General features: G+C 52.0%; 2 protein-coding genes across 4 annotated transcripts; one reads left to right on the top strand and one right to left on the bottom strand.

Moving 5' to 3' along the window:
• Positions 1-144: 144 nt before the first annotated feature.
• NFKBIB (NFKB inhibitor beta) lies at positions 145-10,434 on the top strand. Of its 2 annotated transcripts, none has more exons than XM_034638930.1 (6): positions 145-407; positions 7,632-7,737; positions 8,025-8,151; positions 9,081-9,169; positions 9,259-9,519; positions 10,285-10,434. In XM_034638930.1, exons 1-6 carry the CDS (start codon positions 229-231, stop codon positions 10,378-10,380), a joined length of 858 nt encoding a protein of 285 aa, XP_034494821.1. In that variant the 5' UTR covers positions 145-228; the 3' UTR covers positions 10,381-10,434. The 2 variants fall into 2 exon arrangements, with proteins under 2 accessions (XP_034494821.1, XP_002927437.2); XM_002927391.4 differs by having other exon boundaries at positions 150-407; positions 7,818-8,151.
• On the bottom strand, positions 10,433-14,468 carry CCER2 (coiled-coil glutamate rich protein 2). Of its 2 annotated transcripts, XM_034638931.1 has the most exons (6): positions 12,859-14,468; positions 12,570-12,610; positions 12,328-12,415; positions 11,463-12,001; positions 10,796-10,843; positions 10,433-10,656 (listed from the first exon to the last, which is right to left on the bottom strand). In XM_034638931.1, exons 1-6 carry the CDS (start codon positions 12,932-12,934, stop codon positions 10,591-10,593), a joined length of 858 nt encoding a protein of 285 aa, XP_034494822.1. In that variant the 5' UTR covers positions 12,935-14,468; the 3' UTR covers positions 10,433-10,590. The 2 variants fall into 2 exon arrangements, with proteins under 2 accessions (XP_034494822.1, XP_011233250.2); XM_011234948.3 differs by having other exon boundaries at positions 10,519-10,843.
• Positions 14,469-14,590: the final 122 nt, after the last annotated feature.

Raw genomic sequence — 14,590 nt, 5'->3', positions numbered from 1 at the left:
AAAGGGCGGCCGGAAAATGTGGGAATGGGGAGAGAGCCGCAGTCCATCTGAATACTCTGACTGGTCTTGGTGCGGTAAATGGGCGGGGCTTGTACTCTTTGACTCACTCTGATTGGATGAGTCAAGGGGGAGTGTTGGGGAATTCCCCGCAGGGCGGAAGTGCCAGGGCTTCAGGCAGAGCCTAGCTACAGGCGGGCGGCCGCTGGGGCCCCTGAGGATTCGGGGGCCATGGCCGGGGTCGCGTGCTTGGGGAAAGCTTCGGAGGCCGATGAATGGTGCGACAGCGGCCTGGGCTCTCTGGGTCCGGACGCAGCAGCCCCTGGAGGACCGGGGTTGGGCGCCGAGCTGGGCCCGGGGCTGTCGTGGGCGCCCCTCGTCTTTGGCTACGTCACTGAGGATGGGGACACGTGAGTGAACCTTATGTTGCTTAACCGGGCCCTGGGATCCGATGTCTGATTCCCTATTAGTCTCTGATCCCGGCTTCCTAACCTTTCACTCCTAAATCTAACTTCTGATGCTCGACTTTCTGGTCTCTAACCCCCGAGTCCTAACCTAAAACTAATTTCCTATCCAACTTTGACCCTAACCCCTTAATTCCTCTGACCTTCCTTTCTTGAACTCTGGTTCATAGAGCTCCACATCCCTATCCATTGATCCCCAGACTCGATTTGACCTTCCTGACCCCAGTCCTGAGACTTTTGTTAGAGCTGTGGTTCAGACAAGCCCCTCCTGACCTCCTACCTCCAAATATGATCTTTGATCCTTAACTCCTGATTTATGCGCCTTTAACTTAGATTTCCAAAATTAATACTTGGCCTTGACTCTAAGATTCTACCGTCTGAGCGCTGATCTTCAGATCTTACATTCAAAGAGAAAATGTAAGCTACATGATAGCAGGGATTAATAGCTGTTCAATATTTATTGAACACTACCACCTTCCAGGCCCTGTTTTAGGTGCTTTCGTAAAGCGGTGAAGAAAACAGACAAAAACTTACACCTTTGTGGAGTTTACATTCTAGGGTAGGTATATAGACAGAAGGACAGACAGAATGACAAACAAGAAGGAAAGGAGGGAGGGAAAAAATGGAAAGACCAGGAACGAAAGAAAGGGGCAGAGAAGGAAAGAAACAAGGACGTAGACACAAAGTGAGGAAGAAGAGAAAGGAAAGGAAGAAACAAAGAAAAATGAAAAATATATACAAGAAAGACAGAAAAATGGTGTGTCTGAAGGTAGTAACTTCTTTGGGGAAAAAGAAAGGACCAAAATGAGACCAGTAGAGTATCTGGGGGAGAGCTCTCCGGGTAGAAGGAACAAGAGATGTAAAGACCCTTGAGGGATTGCGCTGGGGTTTTTGTGTATTGCATTTACTGTTCTATCCGCAGTGACTAAACAGTGCTTGACCTATAAGACGCACTCAGGAAATACTGATCTTTTCAAAGACCCCGCTTAGGTTTCATTAATTTTCTTTATTTTATTTTTTTTTTGCTTTCAATTTCATTGATCTCTGTTCTGATTTTCATTATTGCCCCCTTCTGCTTACTTTGGGTTTAATTTGTTCTTTTTTTTTAGTTTCTTAAGGTGGCAGCTGAGATCGTTTTGAGACCTTTCTTTTCTAATATAGGTGTTTCATGCTGTACGTTTCCCATAGTAGTGCTTTGGCAGTCTCTTACAAATTCTAATATGCTGTGTTTTCATGTTCATTTAATTTAAGATACTTTGTAGTTTCTCTTTTGATTTTTTCTTTGTCCAGTGGATTATTTAGAAATATGTTATTTAGGGGCGCCTGGGTGGCACAGTTGGTTGAGTGTCTGACTCTTAGTTTTGGCTCAGGTTGTGATCTCGGGGTCCTAGGATGAGCCCCCATTGGGGTGTATGCTTAGTGTGGAATCTGCTTGGGATTCTCTCTCCCTTTCCCTCTGCCCCTCCTGCTTGTGTGCTCTCTCTCTAAAATAAATATATATATTTAAAGATTTATTTATTTGTTTATTTTGGTGGGTAGGGGCAGAGGAGAGGGAGAGAGAAACCAAAGGAGGCTCTGCACAGAGCCTGATGTGGGGCTCAGTCTCATGACCCTGTGATCACGACCTAAGCTGAAACCAAGAGTCGGTCACTCCTAAATAAATCTTAAAAAAAAAAAAAAAAGAAAGAATGAAATATGTTTTAGTTTCTAGATGCTTGGAAGGTTTTCCAAATGTCTTTCTTTTATTGACTTTTAATTTAATTCCATTGTAGACCGAGAACATATTTTGTATGACTTGAATCCTTTTGAATTTATTGAGAATTGTTTTATGGTGCCAAACATTATGTGTGCACTTGAAAAGAATGGGTATTCTGCTGTTGTTGGGTGTAGTGTTCTCTAAATGTCAGAGGTCCCGTTGGCTTATAGCTTTGCCATAGTTTTATATATCCTGCTGATGATTTCTATCTCCTTGTTCTATCAGTTATTGAGGGGGGACATTGAACTCTTCAGTCTCCAATAGTCATTGTGGATTTGTCCCTTTCTCCTGTGCTCTGTTATTAGGGGCACAAATGTTTAGAATTCTCATGTTCTCTTGCTTAATTGACCTCTTTATCATTTTGAAGTAACCCTCTCTGTACCTGGTAATATTCCATGCTTTAAAGTCTGGTCTGATATTAAAATACTCACTCCTGCTGTCTTTTGACTGACGGGTGTTAGCATGGTATATCTTTCCCCATCCTTTTATTTTTAACCTAGCTTTTCATACTTATATTTACTTGTAGGGAGCATATGTAGTTGGGTTTTACTTTTTTATTCAGTCTGACAATTTCTGCTTTTTAATTGGAATGTTCAGACCATTTATACTTAATTAATTAATTAATTAATTAAATTTTTTTTAAAGATTTTATTTATTTATTTGACATAGATAGAGACAGCCAGCGAGAGAGGGAACACAAGCAGGGGGAGTGGGAGAGGAAGAAGCAGGCTCATATCAGAGGAGCCTGATGTGGGGCTCGATCCCACAACGCCGGGATCACGCCCTGAGCCGAAGGCAGACGCTTAACCGCTGTGCCACCCAGGCGCCCCTATACTTAATTTAATTCTCAATACAGTGATGCTTAAATTTATCATCTTATTGTTAATTTTCTACTTAACACCTCTTCTTTGTTTACCTTTTCTTCTTCTTCTGCCTTCTTTTGGAACCTGTACATTTTGTCCCATTGTGTTTTTTCGTTGGGTCATTAGCTTTATTTATTTATTTTAAGATTTTATTTTTTTTATTATTTTATTTTATTTTATTTATTTTAGCAGGGGGGAGGGGGAGAGAGAGAATCTCAAGCAGACTCCCCACTGAGGGCAGAGTGCGATCGCATAACCCTGAGATCCAGACATGAGCCTAAATGAAGAGTCGGACATTTAACCAACTGTGCCACCCCGGCGCCCCTTAAGATACTGTTTTTAGGTAATCTCTACGCCCAACGTGGGGCTTGAACTCAAAACCCCAAGATCAAGAGTCACACGCTGTACCGACAGCACCAGCCAGGAGTCCCTGGCTTTATTAGCTTTAATTCTTTGTTCTGTTGTTTAAATGGTTGGCAGACTGCGGTCTCCGGGCAAAATCTAGCCAGCCAGCTGCTTTTGTATGGCTGTACACTACGAATGGTTTGTACATTTTTAAATCGTTGGGAAAAAGCAAAAGAATATTCTGCGGCAAGTGAAAATGATATGAAATTCACATTTTAGGCTCCAGAAATACAGTTTTGCTGGAATACAGCCCTGCTCATTCATGTACACATCATCAGTGGCAGCTTTTGTATCACAACAGCAGAGCCGAGTAGATAAAAGAGACATTGTAGGATCCACAGAGCCTAACATCTTTATCTGGCCCTCTACAGAAAAAGTTTGCTGACCTCCGCTCTATAGCTTATTCCGTACAGCTTCAACTTATTCTGTTCTGCCTTCAAGTGACACTGTGTCACCTCGCATAGAGTACAAGATAGAAGAATCTTAGAATAGTATATTTCCATTTGTCCCCTCCTGACCCTTATGTTATTGTTGTCCTACATGTTACTTACATGTGTGTTGTAAACTCCACCATACGTTGTTAGGAGTTCTGTTTAAACACCAAACTATTTTTTTTTTCAAATTACGTCCTAAAGAGACATAAAAAAAAGAGAGACTTACATAACAAGAAAAAAACTTCCATATTTACCTACAAAGTTATATTTTCAGTGTTCACTATTCTTTTGTATAGGTCCATATTGCTGTGTGATGTCATTTTCCTTTTGCTTGCAGATTTCCTTTAACCTTTCTTTGGCAATATGGGTCTGCTGGTGATAAATTCCTTTGGCTTTTTGATACCTGAAAACATCATTATTTATCTTTTTGAAAGATGTTTTTGCTGGGTTAAAGAATTCTAGGTTAGGGGCGCCTGGGTGACTCAGTTAAGCATCTGCCTTCGGTTCAGGTCATGACCCTGGGGTCCTGGGATCAAGCCCTGAGTCGGGCTCCCTGCTCAGCGGGGAGTCTGCTTGTCCCTCTCCTTCTGTCCCTACCCCCGCTCCTGTTCTCTGTCTCACTCAACTCTCTCTCTCAAATATATAAAGTCTTTTTTTTTTTAAAGATTTTATTTATTTATTTGACAGAGAGAGACAGCCAGCGAGAGAGGGAACCCAAGCCAGGAGAGTGGGGGCGGAAGAAGCAGGCTTCCAGCGGAGCAGGGAGCCCGATGTGGGGCTCAATCCTAAGACTCTGGGATCGCGCCCTGAGCCGAAGGCAGACACTTAACGACTGAGCCACCCAGGCGCCCCTAAATAAAATCTTTAAAAAAATAATTCTATGTTGAGGGGTGCCTGGGTGGCTCAATCAGTGAGGCATCCAACTGTGGATCTCAGCTCAGGTATTGATCTCAGGGTCATGAGTTCAAGCCCCACGTTGGGCTGTACACTGGGCATGGAGCCTACTTAAAAAAAAAAAAGAATCCCAGGTTGACTGTCTTTGAATACTTGAAAGATGTTGCTCCAGTGTGTTCCCTTGCCTTATTTCCTGTATGACATCTGCTATCATCTTTTTTCTTTTTCTTTTTCTTTTTTTATTTATTTATTCGACAGAGATAGAGACAACCAGCGAGAGAGGGAACACAAGCAGGGGAGTGGGAGAGGAAGAAGCAGGCTCGTAGCAGAGGAGCCTGATGTGGGGCTCGATCCCATAACGCCGGGATCACGCCCTGAGCCGAAGGCAGACGCTTAACCGCTGTGCCACCCAGGCGCCCCATCTTTTTTAGTTTTCTGACTTAAAGTATCTTTTTCTCTGGCTGCTTTTGAGACTTTTGTCTTTTTTTTTTTTTTTTAAATACTCTATTTATTTTAGAGAGAGAGCAAGTAAGTGAGCAAGTGCTTGGGGGGGGGACGGAGGGAGAGGGAGAGACAGGGAATCTCAAGCAGACTCCATGCTGAGTCAGGAGCCTGACGAGGGCCTTGATCTCATGATCCTGATATCATGACCTGAACCGAAACAAAGAGTTGAACATGTAACTGTGAGCCACCCAGCTTCCCCTGAGATTTTTATGTTGGCCTTGGCATAGTTTTCTTAATATTTCTTGTTCTTGGATCTGTGAGTTTATAGTTTTCATCAAATTTGGAAAATTTTCCAGACATTATTTCTTCGAATATTTTTTTTCTATCCCCGTCTTATTTAGGGACTTAAGTGTCAAATATTATCAGGCTGCTTGAAGTTGTCCCATAGCTCACTGATGTTCTTTTCATTTTAAAATTGTCTTGTTGGGGGTGCCTGGCTGGCTTAGTCAGTGGAGCGTGCGACTGTTGATCTCAGGGTCATGAGTTCAGGCTCCACATTGGGTGTAGAGATTACTTAAAAAAAAAAAAAATATATATATATATATATATACACACACATTTTTTTTCTCATGTTTCATTCTAAATAGTTCCTACCGCAAAGTCTTCAAGTTCACTAGTCTTTTCTTCCGCATTGTTTAATCTTTTGCTAATCCCACCCACTGTATTTTTTTGTTTCAGATGTGTTGTTTTTATCTCTAGGAGTTTGATTTGAGTCTTTTTCTTTTATCATCCATGTCTCTACTTAATTTCTGGAATGTATGAGATTCACTTATAATGAACTCGCTTAATGTTCTTATTTGCTGATTCCAACATCTGGGTCATTTCTAGACCAATTTCAACTGATGAGTATTCTCATTATGTATTGTGTTTTCCTGCTTCTTTGCCTACCTAATAATCTTTGATTAGATGCCAAACATGGTGAATTTTACCTTGTTAAGCTGGCCAGTTGTGTATTCCTATAAATATTCTTTTTTTTTTTTTTTTTTTTTAAAGATTTTTTTTATTTATTTGACAGAGATAGAGACAGCCAGCGAGAGACGGAACACAAGCAGGGGGAGTGGGAGAGGAAGAAGCAGGCTCATAGCAGAGGAGCCCGATGTGGGGCTCGATCCCACAACGCCGGGATCACGCCCTGAGCCGAAGGCAGACGCTTAACCGCTGTGCCACCCAGGCGCCCCTCTATAAATATTCTTGCATGTTGTTTTGGAATGCAGTTCAACTATTTCTAAGTAGTTTGATCCTTTCTGGTTTTACTTTCATGATTTGTTAGGTGGGTCCTGACCAGTGCTCAATCTAGGGCTTATTTCCCACTACTGTGGTAAGATCTTCCAGAGTGTTCTTCCCAATGTCCTGTGAATTAGGTTTTTTTTTGTAGTCTGACTGGTGGCAACAGGCATTATTCCTGGACCCCTGTGAGCAATGGGCATGTTTCCCTAATGTGTTCAGATGGTTTCTTCCCCAGACTGGGGTAGTTTTTTCACATCCTTGCACTGATCAGTCTTCTCCTAAAGGAGAGGCCTCCCTGCAGATCTCTAGGGTCTTTCCCTGTTCAGGTCTCTCCTCTCGGGTTCTCTGTCCTAGGACTCCTCCTGCCTTGCTGTCCCCAGACTCAGCTCCATCTCACCTTATATGCAATCTGCCAGGGCCCTGCCTGGGCTCCCCCTCTCTGCGCTGTGTCATTTCTCTCAAGACAGGAAACGTGGCAGTCAGTCAAAGGTCTCACCTCACTATGTGTCCTGTCTCTCAGGGGTCACTGTCATTCATTGCATGAGGACCAGTATCTGGAAAACTGTTGCTTCCTATACTGTAGTTTGTCTGATTTTTTTGGGTTGATTCAGAGGAGAGGGAAATCTGGTCCCCATTATGTCATCTTGGGAGGAAGTAGAAGTCCTACTTCATAAACACCAATTAAACAAAATTGCTGAATTAACTCTGACCTGACCCTCCTAGATTCCTGACAGTTGGTTCCCGAACTGTGGTCACAGGGCCTAGCACACAGTAGGTGTTTGTTTGCTATGTGTGTTGAATGAAGGAATACAGGAATACTTGACTTCTTTTTTTTTTTTTCCTAAGATTTATTTATTTGAGAGAGAGAGAAAAAGTGAGAGCATGAATGGGAGGGGCAGAAGGAGAGGGAGAGAGAATCTCAAGCAGACTCCGCACTGAGCGTGGAAGCCAACATGCGGCTCAATCTCAACGACCCTGAGTTCATGATCCGAGCCGAAACGAAGAATCGGGCGCTGAACTGACTGCGCCAGCCAGGTGCCCCAGGGGTACTTAACCTCTGTCCTCTGCTCCCTGTCTTTGTCTTCAGGGCACTGCACTTGGCAGTGATTCATCAGCACGAGCCCTTCCTGGATTTCCTCCTAGGCTTCGCGGCGGGCACCGAGTACCTGGACCTGCAGAATGACCTGGGCCAGGTGAGCCACCCAAGGGTCAGTACAGGGCTTGGGGCTGGGTTCTCAGTGCAGCCCCTAATCCCTGCCCTCTGCTCCTGCAGACAGCCCTTCACCTGGCAGCCATCCTGGGGGAGGCCTCCACAGTGGAGAAGTTGTACGCGGCGGGTGCCGGGTTGCATGTGGCAGAGCGTGGGGGCCACACAGCGCTGCACCTGGCCTGCCGCATGAGGGCACACGCCTGCGCTCGTGTGCTACTCCAGCCCCGTCCCCGGTGCGCCAGGGGAGCCCCCAACACCTACCTCGCTCAGGGCCCCGACCGCACCTCTGCCGCCGACCACCCGCCCGTTGCCTTGTACCCCGAAGCCGACTCGGAGAAGGAAGATGAAGAGAGTGAGGAGCACTGGAAGCTGCAGCTGGAGGCTGAAAACTATGAGGGTGAGGGTTCCCAGTCACTGCGCAGGGCCCGGGCTCCCGGCAGAGCGAGAGCACTGGGCTCTGGGCTCTGGGCTCCGTTCTTCTGACTCAAGACCCAGCCCCTTGGAAGATAATACTGAGGCTTCAGGGACCCAGGCATTGGGAAGAGCTCCCACTGAGGCCCCAGATTACTGAGACTCAGTCATGTGGGCTTCAGGACCCGGACCATATGGGGGCCCACTTGGGACCCAGACCTGTGACCCACTGGCCTAGATCTACTAAGATCCCGTTGGTGGGGCCAGGTTCCCCAGCTGGAAGGCATAGCTCACCTGGGCCTCACCCCTTCTCACCAACCACAGGTCTTAGTGTACCCAGGACAAGGGAAGTCAAGGCCCAGGTTCCCAGACATCGACACCAGGCTCAGGGGCAGCCCTCAGCCAGGCCTCGTGGGAAAAAAGAGCCCATGGACCCAGGGCTCTGGCATCTGAGTCTCAGCTCCCCCACCTCGAAGCCCAACTACTGGCCTAAGCCCCTTCCACAGAGGGACTGAGATCACGCGGGACCCTGTGTTCAGGGCCCAGTCTGCCTCCCAAGGTCACAGGCCCTTCAATTACTCAGGACCCAGGAATCTGGGGTCCAGGTCCTTTGTGAAATAAAGACCAGAGACTCAGTCTCCTGGCCCCAAGATCCAGGCTTCCTGTCCAAAGCTCCCAGACTCTTCACCCATAGGCCCCAGACATTCCACAAGCCAGGCCTCGGCACTGCCAGCAAATTCCAGACCACCAAGACTTAGGCATTGGGGGTGCAGTTGCCTCTTTGACTTACCCAGGAATTCAGGAGCTGGACCCCAAACTCAGTCCCCTCAGGCCATGAAGCGCTCCCATAGGGCCTTGGTATTTGGGCCCGGGCTCCTCACCCCCATCATCTGACACCAGTCACTCTATCTGCAGGCCATACCCCACTTCACGTGGCTGTCATCCACAAAGATGCAGAGATGGTCCGGCTGCTCCGGGAGGCTGGAGCGGACCTCAACAAACCGGTGAGCTGCCCTAGGGAGAAGGCATGGAAGGGAAGGTTGTCGCCCAGAGTGGGGCAGGGCCTTCCTGACCTGTCTGCTGCTCCTTGCAGGAGCCCACGTGTGGCCGGAGCCCCCTGCACTTGGCAGTGGAGGCCCAAGCCGCCGATGTGCTGGAGCTCCTCCTGAGGGCAGGTGCCGACCCTGCCGCCCGCATGTATGGGGGCCGCACCCCGCTGGGCAGTGCCACGCTCCGGCCCAACCCCATCCTTGCCCGCCTTCTCCGTGCACATGGAGCCCCTGAGCCCGAGGACGAGGACGACAGGCCTGGCCCCTGCAGCAGCAGTAGCGACAGTGACAGCGGGGACGAGGGCGTGAGTCAGGAGGAAAGACCGGGTGGTCTAGCTGGGGGGTCAGGGTAAACGGGCAGGTGGGAAGAGGGGAGAAGAGAAGTTAGGCAGCGTCTTGAAACCGACCTCAGGTTGCTGCGATCAGAGAACTCAGGCAGCGGTGCCAGGGCTATCAGGCCGCAGTCCAGGGAGACCTGGACCGGGCTGGCGGGGAGAACATGGGGAGTGGTGCTTGAGAGCGTAAGGCAAAGGCAGAGGGAGAACTCAGGCAGAGTTAAGGACCTTGGTTGGAGTGACCGGTAATGGCAGTGGTTGGCTGCGGTGGCTGACAGCGTAGGGAGTGATCATGCGGAGCAACAGTTGGAGAACTCAGGCCGTGGGAAGCTGACCTTGGGCAGCAGTGGTTCCCACACTGGCAGCAGCGCGGAAGACCTTAGCCAGCAGTGAGGAGCTTGTGTTGGGGCACCCAGGCAGCAGAGACACTACCTTGGACAGGGGATGAGGTTGGGGGGCAGGGGTGAGGAGTCTGGGTAGAGGCAGAGAGAGGGGGCAGAGGAGGGAGACCCCAGCGGCTGTGGCAAAGCAGCAGCGCTGGAGCCCAAGCAGTGGCAGGCGGTGGGAGAACACAGGTGACCTTGAACATGGTGGTCGGCAAACCAGGAGCGGGGGATTTGAGTGGGGAACTTGGGCTTCCAGGCAAGACCCAGTTGCCGGGGTGGGTGCAAGAAGTCGGACAGCCAGCAAGGTGACAGCCGCCTGAGCCCCTCTGCCTGCCCCCTCTGCCCCCAGGATGAATACGACGACATCGTGGTCCACAGTGGCCGGAGCCAAAACCGGCTACCTCCCACCCCAGCCTCAAAACCTCTCCCTGATGACCCCGTCTGACCCAATTGTTAATAGAGTTTCCAGTTTAATAAAATCCCAGTTCTGACAACCAGAGACTAGACTGACGGTCGCCTTTGCAGTCCTCCAGTTTATTCCTAGGTCCCTGTCCCTCCAGAATCAAGTACCACACAAGCCGCAGTGGTTTTCTTTGTGCTTTATTCACACAGAAGGGTTGGAGTGGGTGACACGGGAGGCCGGGTGTGTCCTGAGTCAGTGTGAGCCCAGCCCCAATACCCGGCTCAGACTCAGCCCCCTGGGCCCGGTCACACGGCCCACCTGTAGGTTGGGGAATGGAGTGGGCCGTTAGGTGAGCTTTGGGGGTGCACAGCCCTTAGCCGTAGGGTGTGTCGGGAAGGAGGACGGGAGGTCGGGGTCATCCCTCCCTCCTGATCTCCTCCCCCAGGATCTCGCTTGCCTTCTTTAGTTCCTCTCTCACGTGTTCCAACCGCTCCATGTCATGCTCCTGGTGGGATCAGAAATGGGTTGGTCAGCACCCACCTTCAAGGGCGGGCCACCCCAGTAGTCACCCGTGAATGTGGGCCGTGTCACTTTGCACAACAGCAGCCGGCAGTGGTCGTCCTGGTCACCATGGACCGCGATGGGGGCCATAGTGGAAGAATTACATTGGCCAGCATGACCAGCAGTGCGGTCCGTGTTGACTGCCTAGCCAACAGCAGCAGAGAGGACTAGTAAAGGTGCCCAACTTGGATGCCGTGACCCCTTTGTGAGGTGGTGGTCATTCTGGCTACTGGGGACATCCTACTTTCCATGACTCAGCTGTGGTGGCCATCTGTAGTCCGGTGGACCAAGCCCGGCAGCCACTTTCCATGCGCCCAGACTACTCATTACAGGCCACGCTGGTGGCCATCTTGGTTACTGTAATCTCTGCCATCTTGGCCATCTTGGTCCAGCAGAGGCCTTGCTTGGCTGTTGCTGCCTAGTCCTGGTGTCAGTCCTGGTCACTATGATCCATTTGTGATGGATATTGGCTCTTTGTGGCCCAACACTGGTACGTGTTTGGTTGTTAATACGCTGGCCATTTGGTCCACCCCACTTGCCCATCGCCTCCTTCCCCCACTCACCTCCCTCTCCGAAGCCTCTTCCTTCTCCTCCTGCTTGGGCTCAGCTGCTGGCTGGTGGAGGTGGTGGTGGTGCGGTGAGTCCTCGTGCCTCTCTCCTGCCCCGCCCTCGGCTCCCTGCCACAGGCTGTGGGCCCCACCGAGCACCTGCATGCCCTTCTCCTCTGCCTCAAACTGGGCTGTCTCCTCATCAGTGGCCTGCTCTGTCATTTGCTTCTGGGGCCCCCCTCCACCCTCCAGGTGCCGCTTCCACAGGCCTTCGAAGGGTTCCATGGGCCCCCTCTTCTTCCTTTTCTCCTCCTCCTCGGTCTTCTCCTCCTCCTCCTCGTTGTCCTCCTCCTGGCGGAGCCGGCTGTGGAGCTGCTCGTGGATGGTCTGTTCCCGCACCTCAGACTTGTGAGCCCTCTCTGCTGCCTCCTCTTCCTCTTCCCTCACTTCCTGGCTGGACCTCGTCTTCCCAGCCTCTTGCTTCTTGAAATCCCCAACCAGGAGGCCTTTCTCTCTGGTGGACACACACCTGTAGGGCTCTGTCTCACACATCTCTGGCGGAAAGAGAGGATGCTCTGTGCAGCAAATGGGGAAACTGAGACCTGGAGGAGTTTGGGGGCCTTCCCATGGTCCCGCAGAGGGGCTGCCCAAAACTGGGAGAGGAGGGTCAGGTCTGGGGGACAGTCTCTGCCCCCATCCCGTACCTCTGTTGGAAACCCTGAGGCTGGAGCTGGAGGCCAGGCTGGACACTGCGCAGTGCTATGCCAACCCAGGCAAGGGGGCTTGGGGAGGAGACACACCTTCCTCCAGGAAGCCCTGCCCAAAACCCTGGGTGGGTGGGGGGGCTCCCCAGAGGAACTGGGGCCTGGGCCCTGCTTACCTTTGTGGAGGAGAGCTGTGCAGGGGCTTCTCTGGGCCTGGCCCAGTGTCAGCACTTCTGTGACTACCTCGGCCAGACAGCGGGTCAGCTGGGGGTGAAGGGGCAGAGGGGAGGTTGAGGGCAGGGCAGATAGGGGGAATGAGAGCAGTTGGAGGTGTGGAGGGGAGATGATCATGCAGGCTGGTCAGAGAGGGTGGGGGTGCGGGGGAGATGAGGCAGGGCAAGGGGTCCGCACTCCTCACCTCTTCTTTGGAAGGTCTTGGTGCCAATGGAGCAGTGGTGGCTATGGAGGAAGGAGATGGGTGCTGGGCTCGGACACCCGGGTGCTGATCCCAGCTCCGAGGTGCATCCCATTACTCTCCTGTCCCCTCCCCCAGCCTACCTGCCAGGTGCAGTGTCCCCACCTGGAAGCTCAGTCCGTGAAGTCTCTAGTCTGACCCCAGTGGGTGCACTGTTCCCACCCCTGGTCCCTCGAGTCCCTGGCCCCTTGAGCTGGCCGCAGAAGTCCCCTCTCCAGTTTCCGGCACTCACCCGCCCCCATCAGCAGTGCCAGCAGCAGGGGCAGCGGCAGCCGCAGCAGCACGGAGGTGGGCCCACGGCGCTGCATGGTGGGGCGTCCCGACCAGGGTGCTCTGTGTTGCTGGATGGCGCGGCAGCTGCTTATAACCCGTGCCCGTGGCCCCGCAGGGGAGGAAATGACGTCACCACTGCCCCTTCCCCACCCGCAGCGGGGTGACAGCTGCAGGGCGGCCACTTGCCCGAGACCCTCAATTATTCATGGGGACCCACGTCCTGCATGCGCTCCCCTCCAGCTAATGGCCCCTGAGCGCCCGTGTGGAGGGAGGACGTGTCCCCCAGACGAACACGGTCTGCTGGGCTTCAGGCTGTGCTGGGAGGCCGACCTGGGTTCGAATCCAGCGGCCGCCACTTGCAGAGAGACCTCGGGCAACTGCTCTTTGGCCGCTTCGTCATCAGGAAATTTGGGTCTCCTAACCCTACTTCCTCAGAAGTCAGGCTGGGCTCGGCCTGGACCCCGGGCCCAGCGCTACCAGCCGTGCAGCCTGCGCAAACTGCCGAGCCCTAGGGTTGGTTCCATCCCTTGTGAAATGGGGCCGGCAGCCACGACTCCCCAGGTGAGGCATGGCTGTGGGCAAGGTGTGCAGAAGGGCATTTACACAGCGCCGGACACTGGGAACCACACGAGGCCCAGCTCCTTCCGGCCGGGTGTTTTTATTGAGCACCTACTGTATGCCCAGTCCTCTTATAAAGCCCAGGACTCCAGCAGTGGACGCACTGGCGAACTTCCCTGTGCTCTCGGACCAGACAGCTGAGAAGGGGCAGACGCAACACTCGGCTCTGTGTCAGGAAGGAGGAAATGCTCCCAGACTCCTGTGTCCCAGGAGCGCTAGGGCTCTACTCTGGCTGGGTAGGGAAGTCCTCTCGGGGGAGGATATTTGGGCCAAGGCCTGAGTGAGAAAAGGGAGGCAATCACGCAAGATGGAGGGAAAGAGTGGCCAGCGAAGGGACTAGCGAGGGCAAAGGTCTGCGGAGTTCGAAAGGCCAGACCCAGAGCACGACCGACGAGGTGGGTTGAGGAGGAAGGCAGGGGGCAGATCATGTGGGGCTTTGTGGATCCTGGGGACCACTCTTTCCTTTCCTGAGATGGAGCCACATGAGGGCTCCGAGTGGGGGAGCAACGTGGCCTGCCACGGGGGTCCACAGGGTTGCTCTGGCTTCTCGTGGGGCCCCAGGGAGCTGGGAGGCAGGGAGGAGGCTGTTGGGACTCAGTCATAGTGGGCAGAATCAGGGAGGAGAGATTAAGGGTGGCTTCTGGAGATACTCTGAAGGAGGAGTGGCCGGGGTCTGCTGAAGGACTGACGGAGGCAGGAGAGGAGCTGAGGGTCACTGGACGGGCTGTGGCCGGAGGAGCTGGGAAGACAGTTCATATACTGCGCCGGGCAGAGCGAGGGGCGGAGCCAGTTCTGGCTTCACTGAGGCCGTGTTGTCTCCTGGACCCGTCCCTGCTGCGGGAGGTGGAGGGGTGAGGTTGAAACTGGGGTCAGTGCAAGGTGCCCCTTGTCCTAGAGCAAGGGGAGAGGACTCGGCATCCTCTCAGTTCTGGCGGTGGCCCCCAAGTTGCCGTCCACGTGCTCCGGGGCTTTCTGGATGTTCCTGGCCATGGTCCCTCCGGCCACAGACCCTGTGATGGTTTAGCACCTCTGACCAGCTGCCCAGCATCCCCAGCGAGTCGGGCAGGGTCCTC

The sequence above is a fragment of the Ailuropoda melanoleuca genome, chromosome 12 (assembly GCF_002007445.2).
Source record: "Ailuropoda melanoleuca isolate Jingjing chromosome 12, ASM200744v2, whole genome shotgun sequence".
Taxonomy (NCBI): domain Eukaryota; kingdom Metazoa; phylum Chordata; class Mammalia; order Carnivora; family Ursidae; genus Ailuropoda; species Ailuropoda melanoleuca.
The sequence above is the reverse complement of the archived record's forward strand: the minus strand, read 5'-3'. Positions and strand labels throughout refer to the sequence as shown.